This window comes from Eretmochelys imbricata, chromosome 10 (genome assembly GCF_965152235.1).
Source record: "Eretmochelys imbricata isolate rEreImb1 chromosome 10, rEreImb1.hap1, whole genome shotgun sequence".
Taxonomy (NCBI): domain Eukaryota; kingdom Metazoa; phylum Chordata; order Testudines; family Cheloniidae; genus Eretmochelys; species Eretmochelys imbricata.
The window spans coordinates 56,657,124-56,675,775 of NC_135581.1; the positions used below are offsets into that span (position 1 = coordinate 56,657,124).

The 18,652-nt window shown below is 41.5% G+C and overlaps 1 protein-coding gene across 1 annotated transcript in view; it reads left to right on the top strand.

Annotated features, from left to right (window-relative positions):
- THSD4 (thrombospondin type 1 domain containing 4) overlaps nucleotides 1–18,652 on the top strand; it is a 589,516-nt gene that overhangs the window by 61,126 nt on the left and 509,738 nt on the right. Inside the window, exon 4 of the mRNA XM_077828709.1 lies at nucleotides 2,480–2,912. Within this exon, the coding sequence (XP_077684835.1) occupies nucleotides 2,480–2,912 (433 nt within the window). The remainder of the gene's footprint in view (nucleotides 1–2,479; nucleotides 2,913–18,652) is intronic.

Consider the following 18,652-nt stretch of genomic DNA (forward strand, 5'->3'; position numbering starts at 1 on the left):
TTTTTTTTTTTTGAGTGTAGGAGTAATGAGGAGAGCTGGTAGAAGCAGGCCCCATTAGGAAGTGATGGACCTCTCTAAAAACTCTCCCCAGGTAGTTGGACATAGTGATGTTTTGGAAAAAGTATAGGGCCATGTAGGAAAGAAGACACTTATTTTTCATTAAAGTCCCTTGGATTTTTAGTTTAGTTTTGTTAAAGCTGGGTGAGACTTAAAATGAGAGAACGAAGACAACAAATTAGTTAAAATGGGTATGGTGTGGGAATAAGGGATTACCTTTTAAAAATCAGTAACTATGAGAAATAGAGATAAAATATGAAGTGTTTAAGGAGAAGCTGGATCAAACCCTTGCTCCTTCCTTGCAACTGAACATTGCTTTGGAGGAAAGCTGTCTTGGTAACCTACAGTTCTGTTATTGGGTTATGTAGGTAGGCTCTCCCAATTGACAGGACAGTTCTCACATGCTATATGCATAAAACTGATAGGGAAAAAGTTTTGGAGGTTCAGCTTGAATAAGATCCACAATTTCAGATGCTTTGACCACTAAAGTACCTGACTCTCTTCAGTCTGCAAAATATGTTTGGAAATATGTAACCACATTTCCTGGTTCTTCCTGTTTTTTGGTTTTGCTCAGAATTGGGAAGTGAGGAGGGGTGTGAAAATGAGATGTAAGGGGAAAAATCTGATGTAAACTTCTTTAATCATCAAAAAATAAGTTTTTTAGTTCAGTTCAATTCAAGTTCTGGATGAAGGTCTTCTTATACCTGGGCTTGCTTTATCTGAACTTCTGAATTGGTTTGTCCCTTTCTGATATACACTCCTGTGTCCCCCGATTTGCCATCTTAATAATTACCTTTCTTCCCCCCCACCATTAACTTTACAAACCCATTATATTTCAGTATGTTAAGGTAGAGAAAGAAACCTTGCCTCAATGACCACCAGTCTCAGAGAGCAGATTAACTCATATAAACAACTTGAGTGCTAGCCATTTATCTGGCTGGGTAAATCAACACTTTAGTTCACACATCCTTGAGGCATGAAGATTGATTGATTAAAACCCCACAAGGCCACTAAAGCTAAAATATAAAGTAAATTACTTCCAAGGTTTTTATGTAATAAGAGTCTTAGGAGACAATAAAAAAGAGATAGGAAGAAATAAATACAAGGCAAAATGAATCCAGATAGAGTCTTTGATTTGGGGACTAATGCCTGACATCCGTAACTTCCAGTTTCCTAGAAAAAATATGTTAAAAATATAACCTTATTTTCATTGTAATCCAGATTTATATATAATAGGTAATAAAACAGGTGAATAAATTTTACAGACAGGAGAGACATTTCCTTCTTTGAAAAATGTATTCCTCACTGACCTGTGGAGAGACTGTTTGTGAACAACTGCATCAGGAGATAAACATTTGCTGCACAGTTAGAACAAAACTATTGTATCAGCTCTAGGTCTCCAGGACTGCAGCATTAAAAAAAACAAAACAAAAAAAACAAATAAACCAGGCCTGAAGTGATTTTGAGTTACAGTGGGTGACAAGGAAAACAAACAAACAAAAATAGCTGCTGTCAACAGTGGTATACAATACTGGGATTAACATATATACTGCAGTAAAGTCATATAATGTGACATTATAAGCGTGGGGTGTGGGGGTGGGTGATGTGACTTCTGCTTAACTTGTTGTTACATACTTAAAATATATGTTCAGTCCCAGTGGATCCTACAACACACCAAAGATGAAGATCAAGTTAGCCAGGAACTGGGCCATGTTAAAGGAGAAAGTTAGAGTCTACATAAACCTGTTAACCTCTGAGCCAGAGATTGCATGGGTTTGCAGTGGTAAAATATAGTTAAAACTGAACTACACTGCAGCCAATCGGGACACTCAATTTAGGTGTGCAGTCTGATTGACTGACACTGCTCCAGATCTCAGTCTTCACCTCTGTTGGTATATACTCAGTGACTTACCACAAGACCACTTATAGCCAAAGAGGAAGCAGGAGTTGTTGCACTCTCTGAGGGTATGTCTTCGCAACCTGCAGAAGTGTGCCTCCCAGCCCAGGTCAATAGACTCAGGCTAGCAAGGCTCACTCTGAAAATTGCTGTGTAGATAGTACTTTGAAGTTGAGGCTTGCATGGGAACTCAGGCTCTGAAGCCCAAACACCACCCTAGATTTCAGATCCTGAGATCCAGCCCAACCCACAACTCCAAAGTGCTGTCTACACAGCAGTTTTTAACATGATCCCCGCTAGCACGAGTCAGTTGACCTAGGTTGGGAGGCTCACTTCTGCAGGCTGTGTAGATGCCCAATATACAGAATTAGACCAGCGCTTTGTACACATATTGTTAAAAATAAATGAAAGCTTTTGGTTCATTTGTTCTTGTCTAGTTTGTTGGCTGTAGATAAAGTTCATATGCGTATTTAAATGTTCATACATTTATCAGTTCAGTAACTGTTTTATTTTACCTTCCTTTAGAAACAGAAACCAAAGTCCGATAGGCCCAGGGAAATATGGATATGGAAAAGTACCATATATATTACCACTGCAAACTGACACTGGGCAACTGCCTCAAAAAACACGGAGGCAACGACAGTCAACAAGGAACCAAGCATATGAGCAGAATCAGGGACTTGGGAACACACCCAATCATTCACCTAACCCTTCAGTTCAACATGGGAATCTTTACCAAGAAGAACGTGGACCTCAGGTGTTGGGGCCCTCAATTTATCAGCAGGCTCCAACCCATTCACAGGCCTTTCCTGCATCTCAAAGTTTGTTTCACGGGACTGACTCAACCCACCATGGCTCTGCATCCCGCCAGCCCTTCCAAGGTCAACCTCACTCTCCAAGGGCTGGAACTATTGTGTGCATTGGAGCCTACAAGCAGTACAAACTCTGCAACACAAATGTAAGTCCATTCTTTTCTCTCTCAATTTTAAAGACCGTTTCCTTAGCATGCTGGATTTCTATTCTTCCTGTGGCTTAAAATCAAACGATATATATTGATCTTATTAACTATGGGGAAAAAATCCCTTCATTCTGTTAGTCATGGGATAAAAGAACCCACTGTATGTTGATTTAAAAGAAGAGTGGCTTGCGGGGATGTCCATAGTTGCTGTATAATATACTATTTGCCTAGCAGCATCCATCCCAGGGGGTCTCAAATGGTTGTTAAACCTCACACACCCGTGGTATATGTATGATTCCTGTTAGATAGATGGGGAAACTGAGGCACTGACTTTGCTTCACAGACAGTAGAAGGCAGAGCACAGGATGGGGATTGGTAGTCAGGTTTCCCAGCTCCCAGTCCCATGCTCTAATCACATGGCCTTTTTATGACAGACCGACCTTTTTGCAACATTTTGGAATTCATATACCCCAAACTAAGGTTTCTGATTTTAGGTGCCTATTTTTAGGGTAAATTATGGCTTCTTTAGGAGTAAAAATCTATTGTATTAGAATTTTTTTTAAAAATAACATTTTTCTTAAAGCTGTTTTAAAATATTTGGCTTTGGTGCTACTCTGTGTTCTGGGATGACCTCCCCATGGGTTTTATGAGATCTTTCAGGGTCTGCTCTTCTGCTCGACAAACAAATTTGTAAGAGCTGTAATTTTTGGCTGTTTTTCTTGAAAATTTCTTAAAACGTCTTTCACCAATGTTTGCCTTGGCTGGGTTTTATCAGTGTTTAACCTAAAACAAGAGGCCTTCTTCTTTCCAGTCTCTAGTGAATTAATATTGTTGAGTTCAAGAGCCATGCTATTTGGATATTAATAATTGTTTTTTTCTAAAGTATTAGTGCAGTTGTACGTTGATGTAACAGAGAATTGGGCCTTAGGGTGCATGTGTGAGTCCTAATCTGCCTTTACAGCCTTTGGGCCTTTTAAAACTGGGAGATGTAATCATAGGGCACATGCCTGGGGACAAGCATGTGACCTTCAGGAAGCCAGATGGACACTTCCTGTCTCTTAGGTGGGGGTAGGGTGACCAGATAGCAAGTGTAAAAAATCTGGACAGGGAGTGGGGAGTAATAGGTGCCTATATAAGAAAAAGCCCCCAAAATCGGGGCTGTCCCTATAAAATTGGGACATCTGGTCACCCTAGGTGGGGGCAGCAGACAGGAGAGACCCAGTGCCAAGTTACCAGAGGAGAAACATGTGTTTCCCCCTTCCCAGTTGTGGCAGCCAGAGACAGCCGGAAGAGTCTCTGTTACCAACTGTGTTGTATTATTTTGAACGTTTTTTGAATTTTCTGTTAAGTAATAAATTTGCATTGGGGAAAAGGGCGTGGAATGGAATTTGAGTGTTTGGGCTTTCATTTGGACTGCCGTGGCAGGTGAATCTGCACACTGGTGCAGGGGTAGGGTAGTAATACATCCCAGTCAGTTGTGTAGTTGAGGGGAAAAGCAGTTTGCCACTTCTCTTTGGGGAATATGGAGTTTAGCTTGGGTTAGTTTACTCTTTTTTTTTTTTTACCACTACATCCTGACTCTGGTGGTTCAGTACCTCTGTTATGTGCTTTTGTAACACAGCCCTTTCTAAACCTTGCTTTCTCAGCCCTGAATCCTGCTTGTTCTTCCCTCTGTTTCAGTCCCAGCCATATGGGGCATGAAGGCACATAGTCATCATTCTCATGACATACATAAAGCGTCAGCAGGAGCTTTTTCAAGAATGGTCTTTAGAGACTTCTCTGTGGAAACTTCTGTTTAGTCACCACTATAACCAGCACCCTCCCAAGTCTGTTGCCAGTCTGTCCCTTGTGTAGGAAGTGTTATGCAGGATAGACGCACCATTGGTTTGTTGTTTATCAAGTTATTGGATAGTTAAGGATTATTCTGTATGTACACAGCCCTTCCGGACACACAAGACATGGTCCCAGCACAGAGGAGCTTAGAATCTAAACCAGGCTGACAAATGTGATGCAGTGGATAACAGTTCAGACCTAAGAAGATGGGTTGATGATGGAGATCAGAATTGGAAGGTTCCATTAAAAAAGCAAGATGTAATGAGGGATCTGGAAGAGGAGTTTGCAAGATGGATGTGAGACAGGCTATTCCAAATATGGAAGAAGGGCAAAGTTAGAAGAGAGGACTGTGAGGAGACTTCTATCCTTATTATTATTGGTAATGCCCACAATATGCAAGGGGCTTCCAAACTCAAAAGAAAAGCAGTTTTCTACTCAAAGGGGTTACTAGAGTAGCGGAGAGTAAGGGAATATCAGAGCAGAGGTTAGGTGGGGTGAAAATGTTTACAGTAAAGCTGTGAAAACAAGTGCAAAGATCTTGAATTTACTGTCTTGAATTATATTAAGATCATGACGCGAAGGAACAAGGTGGGTGATGTGGACTGAGTGGCACGAGGGGAAGATGGTTACAGCAGAAATATTTCAGATAGAGTTGCAGGTGAGTGGAGATGGAGTTAGAAAGGAGGAAGTGACAGTAGCTAAGAGGAGTGATCAAGGCATGGACCAAATGATCTAATAGTGGGGATGATGAAGAAAGGACATTGCAGAGGAAACTTGGCAGGAGGTGGCATCCTGAGAATGGGGTGAAGAGAAAGTTGTAAATGTGGGCTTGGGAGATGGGGAGGACAATGAAGATGTCAGCACTGATGGAGAAGGAGGGGAGAAGTTAGCTCCAGCGAAGTTTGGGATGGTGGCAGGACATACAGTTCAGTGTAAGTTAAATATGTTTTAGTGTTCGTGGGGAACTTGAGTGAAAATGCATTCACAGTAAATAACTGTAAATTTTTAAGCTACATTTAAGGGTAGGACATCAACAGAATACCAAAAAAAGGGTGAGCATTTCCTCATCATTTCCCTGCACCTCTGAATGTAACCAGATTCTCAAGAAATGGGTGTGACTATTCAATGGTCTTTTTAACAAGAGAGAAATTGCAGGTGATGCAGCTAGAATTTTAAATCCTTGCAGGCACATAGCGCTGGTATTCAGATGATGAAGTTCCCACGGACCAAGTGCAAGCTGTAATTGCCATCAGGGATCAGTTTCTCCCTAGGATGTGGTATTTAATAGTTATAAACAATAATTAAGTAGGAACAGTCAGAGGAGTCAAGGCCCAGGCCAGAGCAAAGCAAGGCTGATAGTGTTTGTCCTTATTTACTTTTTCTTCCTGTGTCTCCACTTTTATACATGGACTTTGATTTATCATCAGTGACGTGTTCCAGAGCTGCTGCTGGCATCTAGGGAATGCTAGCTTCTTTTTTCTTTTCTTTTCCTTTTTCCTTGTATGTTCCAAGAGGTAAATATAATTTATCAAGGGGGAAAGATTCTATTAACTGGTACCCCAGTGTTTGGTTTCTCCTAAGGGTAGTTAATTAATTACAAATTAACTCAGTCTGCCTTGGCCTGTTAGGTCATTTCCTCATCGTTGTGCATTTAATGTGCTCTCATTGATAGCTGAACTCATTCTGCATGACTGACAGCTTGGTTCATAAAAAGTTAAGCTTATAGATTTTGGTTAGTGAGAGGCTGGGAAGAGCTTTTATTTGTTCAAGTGTTTTTGCAGGTCACTAAACCCATTTTCTCATTGTACAAATGGCTTCATCTCTTCAGCACTTGCATGTGTGTTTCCTGCCAGTCAGCCAGCTGATGGCTGAGCAGTCTCCCTGATCTGCCTGCTGGGCTTCCAGACTTCCCATGTTGCCCACCTCCGTGGGACACTAGGCTGCCTCGCTCCCCAGATGGTTAGCCAGACTGAGAACTGGCTGGCTCCTTGCTCAGAATTTTTTGAAAAATTTTCCATTCTACAGAAATTTGCTTTTGTGGCTTTTTGTTCTGATTCCAAAAAAACATTTTTTTGGAAATGTACAATTTTCCGTGGACAGGAAATTCTGTTTCCTGTATTGCTTTGTTCACTACCAACACAGGGGTGATGTGAGGAAGAATTCATTAATATTTCTGGGATACAAAAGTGAATGGGGAGGTATGGAATTTTATTCAGTGAGAACTTTATTATTAAAAACTCTTTTCGTTTGGGACATCTGTGTGCGTTGTTTTTACTCATTTTGAGAATTGTGTGGCTATGTATTTGATATAATAGCAAAATGAGGTTAAGACGATGTTCCTTTTCCAAGGAATTTAGCTTTGACTCTAGTTTGGGAGTTTCCTTTTGAACAGCGTAGGATTGTATGTGCATTTAACAGTTTGACATTTCTAGGTGTATAGGAAAGTTTACTAAAAGCTTATATGAGTTTACATTACTTTAGGCTGTACTGTGGTTTCTTTGATTCTTTGAGGTTTGGGGTGGGATTTCTTAAAGTTTTAGCTCAAAGGCCATTAGTGCTAGTGACAGAAGTAACATGCCAGCCATTGCTATGGGAATAATGGTTAAACGTTCTCCTGTTTGTCCATCAGTTGATCATTTGTCCCTTCCATTGAGATGTTACCCTAAAGAGTAACATATAGGGTATCTTCACTGAAGATACTGGGCCAGGATTAATTTCTGTTGTAACTCTATAGCTGTGGCTATAATGAGATTACTCCAGGGATAAACTGGGCCCACTGTTTTGAATCTCTTTACCATATTCTATAGAACACAATGTCTTATGCAGGTCTCATTAGAGTCTGACTAAATAACAGGGACTTGGCTGGCTTAAAACACTGGGGAAAATGTTTGCCGACTTGCAGTTCAGAAGCCTTCACTTTAATGTGTTTAGTCTAACCTAAACTTGTTTCATAGCAAGCAGTGATCTATCCTGTAAAACCAGTTCATTGTCAGTCAGTCATCACAATATATTGTAGCATCAAATGTAATTACAGATGAAGAAAGGCCCAAAACTGTGGATTAACAGAGGATCTAGTTAGCCGTTTGACAGTTTTGTGTTGACCTACCTCTCCACCCCGAATAGGGCCATAAACTCTAAATGTAGGCATGTCCATTACACACAAAAAAATCACTAACATAGGTAGAGGGATGGGGACTACCAGTGTGTTAAGAAAATAAATTAAAAATACTTCTCCACCAGGGAATGTACGTTATTTTATTTTTATTGCCATAGTGCCTAGAAGCTCCAGGCACTGTCTAGGATCCAATTGTGGTAGGTGCTGCACAAATAGAGGACAAAATAATGGCTCCAATACCAAAGAGCTTACAATCACATAGTGTATGCATGCCTATTACAATCCTCGGCAATTTACGTTCTCCAGGCCAGAGAAAAGTAATTAGTAGAGGAACCTCTAATGAGTTAGCCAGGGCTTTCTGCACCCCGCATGACAGGATTTCAGTCTTCTCCAAAGATATTTTAGGTATTGTGTAGTATATTTCAAGGTGTGTGCGTGCACGCAAAACCAAAAAACTATAGACCATCAACACCCTCTATTTTAATGTAAAGGTTCAGAGTTCATATCAATAACTGAAGGATACATAAAGATGTTATAGGTGCCCCAAAACCAGTATATGCATTTATATGCCCAGAAAATTCAGAGTTAAGGTTACACTTAAATTTTACCTCTTTTGGTAAGAAATTACTAATTAAGAGAACCAAGCAACCTTAACTCAGTCCTGTAGTGATATTATGCAATAACACCACAATTATCATTAAGGCATTTTATGGCATGTTGTCCCAGCTTAGATTTACAGAGGGACATTTTTGATATTTTTCTCCTCAAGGTGTCCTGAGTGGGATGCATGCTCTACATTTTGTACAGATGTAGCAAGTGCCTCTGAGTGTGCTTACCACAAGTTCCCATGGGCTTTGTACCTTAGGTGGGCATTATTATTACTCCTCCTCTTACGTGCTGCAGCTGCTAAAATCAGGATCATGCTGTCAAACCTGCAAAATCGTCCAGTTTTCCACTTTAAATAGTTGTCATAGTCACTTTTAATTTCAACATTATGTAGTTCAAACAAATCTGCCCTTTAAAACTCAGTGAAATGTAACAAGATCAGATTCCTTTTCTCCTGAAACCCCTCGTTCCTGTTACAAGTCCAGACATTCTTTTTGGTATTCACCCTAAATTTTCCTTTTTTCTCTTTCATCCTATTGCTCCTTGGTATAGCCTCCTTGAACCAGCCAAAGGTTCCCTTGTCTCTTCTTGGAGTTTATACCTGGTGGACAGTTACCATAGCCTCACATAAGATTGGCCAATTCACACAAATGTTTAGCTCCTTTAGTCTTTCCTCAAGTCACTCGATCCACACTCACCTTCTGTGAATTCTCTTTAAATTGTTTAAATCTTTCTGGGACTTGTTGTGAAAGTTAGACATTTGGTTCATATTCTATGTCTGAAAATATTTCATTGGCATCCACACAATATTGGAAGCAGTTTGAATTCAATGTACAGAATCCATTCTGTTTTTGATGGAAGGATTTCAGGTACTTCATCAAATTCACATATTGGCATTTCAGTCTTCCTGCTCTCCAGCCATTTTGTAAATCCAGGAGTTTTCAATTACAGATCACTGAATGTACATGGCTATAATCCACATTGCATTTATTCTGCTATGTACACAATGTAATTGGGACCTTTTAGAGAGTCATAGTCGTTATGATGCTGGAGAGTGCTGTGTGTGGCTGAGGAAGTGTTTTCATCCAGACCAATACAAGAAAAGCCAATTGCTTTCTTGAGAAGTGGTGAAAATTAACACTTTTTTGGGGTTTCTGGTTACCTTGAGTTAGCATGTACATTCTCTTCCCTGCTGATTCAATACAATAAATGTACAACACTCCTGTACATCATCCATGCTTTGTCAAGATAAGTTTGTCCCAAGAATATATTTTGCACATAATACTCAGAATCTCCAAAATCCTAATGAGAGGATAGTTTATTATGCTAATATTCTGTAACTCTTTAGAAACTTTTTTTCTTCACTATGCAGTGCAAAGCCTGCATGCAGCTATGATTTCCTGGAGTAACATCTTGGGGCTTATCTACATTAGAGCATTTTGGTGTTGCAACACCTTTGCAGCACCTCAATGTGCCTGTAAAACACCCCATCTTCACTAAAAACTGCATGCATTGGTGCACAATTGTTCTTGCTACCATTGCAGTTGAAGTTGCTCTGAAAAAAATCTCCGCATTGCAATCTACCCAGGGTCACTCTGCTCTGTTGCAATGCCAGAGTGGACAGAAAGGCTTTATGTGCTCTGTGCTTAATTTTGTGCAACTGTTAAAATTTAAATGGATAAAAATTGAAGAAAATTCTTAAAAATAAACATTGATAATAGCTGTTGAAACTATTTTTTAAAAAATCGAATTCTTTCAAACCTACATATATCTCTTCATGAGGGTTCATTATGGTCTACGTTCTGTCACTGGATCTGTCTCTGTTAGTTTGTAGCCCTCTTCTGAAGTTTGAGGGATGTCAGTACACTGTTTGAGGTTGGATGGAGGCGGGGGATCTGTTTCTCTGAAGACTCAGACCCTGATTTGTGTCCAGAAATAGTGTGATAGATGAATGACTAACATTTTTATAACTGGCGCCAAATCCATATCAAATGGTTAAAGAGATTGTTTCCTGAGCTTTTGGCCAACTAAGTATAGTCGGTTTGATTTAGTAATTGGAAATGTCTGGGAAGTTACCTTAAAGTCAATGGAATTCATATGTCACATTAGAGGGAAGGGGAGGGGGAAAACGGCTTGCAACATCTGATCACCTCATCAGTTCCAAGTAACAGTTTTAGCACTAAAAATTGAATTGTGGTGGTGATTCAAAGGTCATCATTCTGCCGCCTGTCAAGTTGAATTGAATTTATTTTTTTCACAATAAAATGACTGAATGATTTAGATGCACAGCTTTGTTATTGTTTGAAAGTAACTGCTAGTACCATATTTTAAAGATGAAAACTAAGCGATTAAAATAAAATTTCAAGTTCAAAACCTCAGCTACCTAAAGTCAGGTTGTTACGTTGACAAATATGTCAGGAATGTATGTTTAATATTAGTGTGTAAGTTAGAATATCTGTCATTTATCTGCACACACAATGTCCTAGAAAGTATTTTAATGCGTCTTAAATTCTCTTTTGTCTTTTCAGACAAGATGCTTTGTCTGAATTTTGCTGCCTTAATATTAAACACAGCCATAATTTGAACAAGAAATTCACTTTTTACTTATATGTTGGTTTAATTGCATCCAGGCTTTGGAAGCAGTGGAAGTCTCAGTCTTCTGGAAACCTCATTCAAGGGAGATCCTGTGAATTCATTTACAAATGCCATTAAAATTGTTTTCCAAAAAATGATGCTTTTTGAACATTTGGTAACTATTCATCGTCGCTCAAAAAGAATACAATAACATACACATTCTGTCATACAGCACCTTCTACTGGAATGTCTGTTTTGGGTGAGAGCTGGCTATGGTATCAGCAAGTCTACTAAAGGGAAGAATCTATTTTTCTCTGACATTTTAAGAAGGTTTGCCCAATATCACAAGCTTAAGGTATTTTCTAAGGCCGTGTGGAAAGGTTCAGAAGTATTTAGAACAGGGCTGATCCTATGTTTTGAAGGTACTTCACTGAAGTAAGGTATGCAGTGTGCCATCCAGCTTCCTCACTTGTGACTACATTCCTTCAACATGTGCATATTCGTTACCCACCCTCCACCCCTGCAGCCACTGACTGCCAAGCAAGCATTGGGTAGTGCATAAACCAGACAGCAGGCAAAGAGCACAAAAAGAGTGCAGATGAGATCTGGCAGGGAAAGAAAGCTGCCTTGCTACCCTGTTGTGCTGGGCCACAGATCAGTGGGGAAGGAACAGAAGCACTGAACCGGAGGGTGGGGTGAGAGAGAGTTTGGCTGGAGGGTGCTGAGAGGCCAGGCAGTATATGAAGTTGTCAGCTGTTTGTTAGCAAGGGGTCAGAGCGATGCAAATACTTAGGGAGCATGGACCTAAGGTCATAGCTAGGTAAGGGTATTTCTCTGGGCATAGCTGAAGGATAATTTGGTTCAAGGGTGTCCTAGAAAGACTGGTCATTCAGAAGAGCTGAAAACTGAAGACTGGCCCTAGATGTACTGTGATGAGAAAAGCAGTTGAATAGGCCTTTTCTATGTGGAATATCCGGGCCAAGTTCATAGATAACACTGCAAAGGACAAATAATTAGCACACTCTCTCAGTACTCGACAAAGCCGAGATAGAGCACTGCAGGTTTGCTCTATGTACTTATGCAGTAATAATGTCCAGGAGAGAAAGCCACACCGTATGTGTAGAGACACACTCATGTGTACTGAACTATCTTTTGAGCAACACGTACAGTAATGCTGTTATTCCATAAACATTTACCTTACAATTATGGGAAAGCTAATGCCAAATTCCTTGTATTATTTAAGGCGAGGAAAGGAGCTGGGCACACTAGATGAACAGTAGTTCTGTCGTTACTATGCTTGCAGGGAAGTGATTGATTTGTAGGGAGAAGCAGCCAGGGAAATATCCCCAACTCTCTCCTGCCAACTGTCTGTGTCTCTGACTTTAAACTTGCAAAAACTTCCCAGCCAAGGAATGCATTTTTCTCCTCCCTTTATTTGTCTGTGGTTTGCATTATCATTTGCTGAAGATAGTAAAGCATGCTAATTACCTTGGACTGCAGCTGTGAGACCTATGCTTGGTGGCTTTCTGATGGCAACATTTTTGTGGTGTTGTATAAATTACACACACACATACATTAAAAGGACGTTATGAATCTTTAATTACATGATCACATACTACTCTTTTCTACAAGCCCCCTGCCTATCTAGTGCATGGAATGGATGGTGCTCACTTAATGAACCGCTGTTCAATATTTTGTTTTCGCAGCATTATTCAATGTATAGCCCCATACCTTATTTACCACACGCTGTTCAAACCCTGCTCTGAAAACAGAATTAACTTCCTCCTGGGCTTTTCTGTAGTGCTCATCACTCTAACATTGGAGTGCTTCCCAAACGTTAATTTATTTTCACAACCCCCCTTTGGAGATGAGGGATTGTTATTGTTATTTTATTATTATATTTTATTAATAAAAATAATAAGGCAAACTGAGGCAAAGATGGTAAGGTCAAAAGTATCCACTGATTTTGTGTGCCCAATATGGGACACCCAGGATATGATTTTTTCAGAGTGCTTAGCATTATATAGCTTCATTCAAAGCACAACTCCTATTGACTTTGTGTGGCAGAGACAGGGATAGAATCCAGTGTTCCAAGGCAGCATTCAGCTGCCTTACCCATGAGACTTTCTCTTCCTGCAGTTCCCTGCCTCCTGCACGACACACCTTCCAAGCAGTACCCAGTGGCTCCTTAGACACCTTTGAGGTGTGGTGGGTGCCATCTGGGGTTCTCTGCTCAATGTCCCCATCTGGCACCCTGATTGTAAACATATGACCCTCACTTCCATTCCATTCCATTTGTTGTCCCCCAGAATTAGTTGATCCCTGATTCCCTGAGGTTATTTTCCCCCCTGGTATTTCCCCTCTGAACAAATAAGGCCTTTCTGGTTTACTAGCGGGATCTCTTTCGGGGATCCATCATGTACATAGGGACCAAATAGGCCTGTGCACTCAATAAGGCAGGAGCCCTGTGGAGGAAAAAATAGTATGTTTTCTAGAGCTGGTCAAATAACTGATTTTTTTCAGTTTGCTGGCAGAGGGAGGAGGGTTTAACCTGAACCAAAATTGCAAACAAAATTGACAAACCGAAAAAGCCTTACACAAAATCACCCCTTGCCAAATTTTGAGTCCCCACTCCAAGACCAGGTGCTTCAAGCTTCGCTAAGAATTTTTTTTTAACAATGACAAAAAACCCTTATTTTTTATCTGCCTCATTCCTGGAAATGGCGGAACCATTTAGGCTGAAATTTTCCAAAAAGTTTCAGCCTAAGGCATACATTTGGCATGGAATATTTCAGCCTGACCAATTAATCTGGCAAGGTGATAAGCAACTAAAACAGGGTCTTATAATGGAAAGTGTCGGGTGACCACAAAAATAATAGGTCATGCTGCTGGTCCCGCCTATAATAATAACAAAGCACTTGTAACACAACGATGAACAGAAATAGTAGATTGGAACATCTTTTTATTTTTAAGTATGAACCAGGGGGTGAATACAACATGTTGGAAAAGCAGTAATAGTAAGAGCTTATTGCATTAGCAGATATTCAGGGTCTTGACTTTTGATGAGAGCAAGAACCCCCAACATGAGAAATGGCATAGTATCCATAAAAGCAACTGAAAGGTGTGGCACAGGTAACTCTTTGACATGCTGATTGAGGAGCGTAGTGCTGAGCAGAAGCCTAGAGGAAGCTGCATTTACTGTGTATTACAATGAGTTCTAAAGAAAGTTGCTTTTTGTCTGGTTTTTGTATAGTTCCTTATTTGTATTAAGGAATAACGGGTTAGAACAAAGTTCATACTCAAAGCAGATTTGCACACAATGCCTACTAGAAATACTAAATTTCTGTTCATTCCTTGCAGAAAACTGTAAGCATTTTGCTTTGAAATGATTCTGCTGATATACCTGTGAATTTTAGCTGATGGTTTTCCTTTATTTGCATTGCTGAGGACTTGGAAATGGGATTGTTGTGGTTAGTTCATCTGCTCCTGCTGCTTGGTCCTCACTTGAAGTTGTGATCCTCCATTAGTATCCTCAGGACTGTTTGCTGTGATTAGGATTATTACTTCAAATGTGAAATAAGCAGCAGAAGTAAATGAGCAAACACAAAGCTCCTATCCTGCTATTGGATTTATGTAGACAGACCCCTGTGTCTGTGCAGAGCCCAATTGACTTGAGCAGAACTCCAGACACATAGATATATATTTAATCAATAGAACTCCACATAGGTGCACAGACCCAGTGATAGGATCATGGCCATAGGCTTTAGACTTATGCTAGTGCCCATAAATAGAAAATGAGAAAAGAAAGGCAGAACCAGAAAGTGAAAATGTACATCTAAACCTGCTTTTAGGTATCCCCTAATGACCCAACAAAAATCAGTTGCCTTGTAGAGATGGTCTTTTAAAATCAAATCAAATATCACTGGCAGTCTTAGTACAGATTTAATTGTCAGCATAATTTTCTACAGACTGAATGTGCCAAACACATCATCTCTGCTTTAAGTTTATTGACTTCAGTGGAGTTTCACCAAGTATTAATTTGGCTTAGTGTCTTTCAAAATTGGCATAGATACCTTTTTAAAAACAATGCTGGAGTTGACAATACTTTTTCTTGTATAAAGAAAACACTTTTTAGTTTATAAAAACTCTGCTTGTGAAAGCATTTTGATTTGTTTCTATCTCTTGTATTAGGGCAAATATGCTGTGGCACATTTTTTGGTGGTGACTATAAATATATGCCATCATTTTTATTGTGTTTTTGAATAATAAAGCCAGATGAGACACTGAAGAACCAGCTAATCTGAAGGGTTTCATGTTTAGACATTCTTAAGACTTTTTGCCAGGTTTTCTCTAATAGAAATAATTTTCATTGGTTTCCCATTAAATGAGACAACAGTGGTGCTGTTTAAATGCCTCAAGCATGACACACGGTTTCTGTAAATGTGTTTTAGTGAAAGGATTTTTGAATTTGGATGGACTCCTGCAGCATATTTGAATGGGAGCAGCCAGGGTACAAAGGTAGCTAAGGATTTGCAGTAAATTGGCTAAGATCAGCCAGAGAAGATCCCTTTGGACAGCCCAATCTGAATGCTTAATGGCCTATCCATCGCACAGTGAAATGGGCACTGACAAAAACTTGAGAAAATAAAATTCGAAGACTTTTTTAAAAAAATTCATTTCTTCTGGAGTGAGGTGATAGACATCTGGCTGTCTGATGGATCAAGGGTCTGGAAAGACAATCAAAAGTGTAAATCAATGTAGTTCTGTATTCTGTGGAGCTATTCCTATTTACACCAACTGAGGAGATGTCTCCACATGTTTAGATTTTGTTTCCATTTTCTTATTGTTAAAAATAGGTAACGTAGAAGCTGTTTTTTTTCCAAGTGGTTTTTATTTTCCTGGAATAAATATCTGTGTCTGTGAAATTTTAGTAATAGACAGCGGTGGAAACAGGAGTCCCCCTTAAAACTGTGGACTAGGTGCAGTGGAGGCAGTTGTATTGTTAGTTTTCCCACACCAGTTCTCTTGTGGACCTATTCAATATTGAAATGCCAAGTATGCTAAACCATATCACAGTGGAGTGATATGGTCTGTTTATCTGTGACTGAACGGAGTCACTAAATTTTATGTAAGACTTGAGACTGTACTTGAATCCTCCCACTGGCAGTGGAAAATGTGAGAAGAGATGTTTTCCCCCAATCATTTAAACAGCTCTCTGTTTAGCAGATTTGCACAGTCAGAATAAAATACAATAATGATAAAAGCTAGGTAAGAATTTTTCAGGTGCTTTGTTAACTGAGATTCCTTGACATTGGAAGGTCTGTGATTTAAGCTGGAAAGCGTTATTGTGGGAAAACAACTGGCTAGTTATTGGTTAGTCTCTAAGGTGCCACAAGTACTCCTTTTCTTTTTGCAAATACAGACTAACATGGCTGTTACTCTGAAACCTGGCTAGAGCAGTAACAGATATACTTGCTGCATTGTCCCTGTTTCTGTTGCATTGCAAAGCTAATAAAGATTAGGTTCAAATAACACTTCAGAGGCTTTGGAAGTGAATTCAGAGAACTCTTCAGTGCTGCAAAGCTGAAATCAATAGCGGAACAAAAGATTTAAGGTTCGAGCTGCACTCCTAAAAAGCTGGAGACAGGCGTTGCCTGTATTTTGTTCATACATCCAAAAGGCATGTTCTGTTAATTGTATTTTAGCTGCAAGGAATGCAGAAAACTTAATACAATTAACAGATGGAGAAAGGAAGAAAGGTTAACAATACAGGATTGGTGAAGGAGTTACCTGGTAAAACGGAACATATACAATCAGCAGGGCTAGATGAGATGCACACCAGGGTTTTAGATAGTCTCTGAGGTGCCACAAATACTCCTTTTCTTTTTGTATTAGCAAAGGAAATTGCTGAACTTCTAGAAATATGTTTCAATAAAGTATAAGAATTTGGAGAGGTACCAGATGGCTTGAAAGGTAAAAGTTTTATGTACCAGTATCTTTAAAAAGGAAAGCCCAGGAAATTGCTGATCAATTAGTTTGACTTCCATACCAGATAAAATATTCCAACATAAATTAAGAGAGCAGAATTGTGAATACTTGGGAGCAGTGATGAGCTGCCAAAATCTTAACAACGAGTTCCCTCCTCACCCCACGAGGGGGTCGTTGTCCACCCCCGCCCCCCAGGACTCCTGCCCCATCCAACCCGCCCGCGTTCCTTGACGCCCCCCCAGGACCCCGGCCCCATCCACCCCCCTCCCCTGTCCCCTGACTGCCCCCAGAACCGGGAAGGAGGGTCTTGTGGGCCACTGTAGTGGGTGCCCACCCCACTCCTAAGAGCCAGAGGCACAGTCCTGGAGGTGCTTACCTGGGGCAGCTCCCAGGAAGCATCCGGCAGGTCCCTCTGGCTCCTAGGTGTGGGGGAGCGTAGCTGGGGGAGGAGCAGGGGGAGCGGCCACTCCCCCACTGATCACATCAAAAGTGGCACCTTAGGCACCGACTCCCTGGGGAAAAAACCTCCCACGGGGAAAAAACCTCCTGGGCTGGAGCACCCGCGGCAACTCCCCACCCCGCGCCCGGCCCCAGATCACCTCACCTCCGCTCCGCCTCCTCCACTGAAGGTGCTGCCCCACTCTGCTTCTCCGCCCCACCCTGCTTCCCACAAATCAGCTGTTCGGCGGGAAGCCTAGGGGGGCCAAGAAGCAGGCTGTGGCTTCACACTCAGGCCGAGGGTGGCAGAGGTGAGCTGGGGGGGGGGGGGGGGGCACGAGGAGGCATGGGCGGCCCTCCTCACCCCCCAGCTCACCTCCGCCTCCCTGGGCCTGAGCGGGAAGCCGCTGCCTGCTTCTCAGCCTGCCCCAGCTTCCCTCGAGAACAGCTGATTTGCAGGAAGCCTAGGGGGGCTGAGAAGCAGGCAGTGGCCTCACACTCAGGTGGAGGGTGGCGGAGGTGAGCTGGGGCAGGAAGTGGTTTCCCTGCGTGCCCCTCCGCTAGGGTTACCTGCTGCAGCGTGGGCGACCCTCCTCACACCCTCCCACCCCAGCTCACCTCCGCCTCCCTGGGCCTGAGCGAGAAGCCTCGGCCTGCTTCTCAGCCCGTCCCGGCTTCCCGCAAGAACAGCTGATTTGCTGGAAGCCTGGGGTGGAGGGGCGGGGAAGCAGAGCGGGGTGGCGCGTTCAGGGGAGGAGGTGGAGGCGGAACGGAGGTGAGCTGGGGCTGGGGGTGGGGCAGGGAGCTGCCGGTGGGTGCTCTGCACTCACCAAATTTTCCTCTTTGGTGCTCCAGGGCTGGAGCACCCATCGAGTCGGCACCTCACAACCAGTTCTAAAAGGGCTTCTAAATTTAACAACTGGTTCTAGCAAACCGGTGCAAACCGGCCCCAGCTCACCACTGCTTGGGAGAAAAGACAAATAGCAGGGGGTTCATATAAATTAGTTGTGCCAGCCTCCAGGCAGACTGTTACAAACCAGGGCACAAGCCCCAACTGGTTGTGTGTTTTATACTTAGATTTCACCAACCAAGTATCAAGTGTGAACTCCTCAAGTATTATAACAGCCTTAACATGGAGTCACAGACAGTCCCCTTGGGTACTCTGGTCTGTCTTGCCACCCAGCAA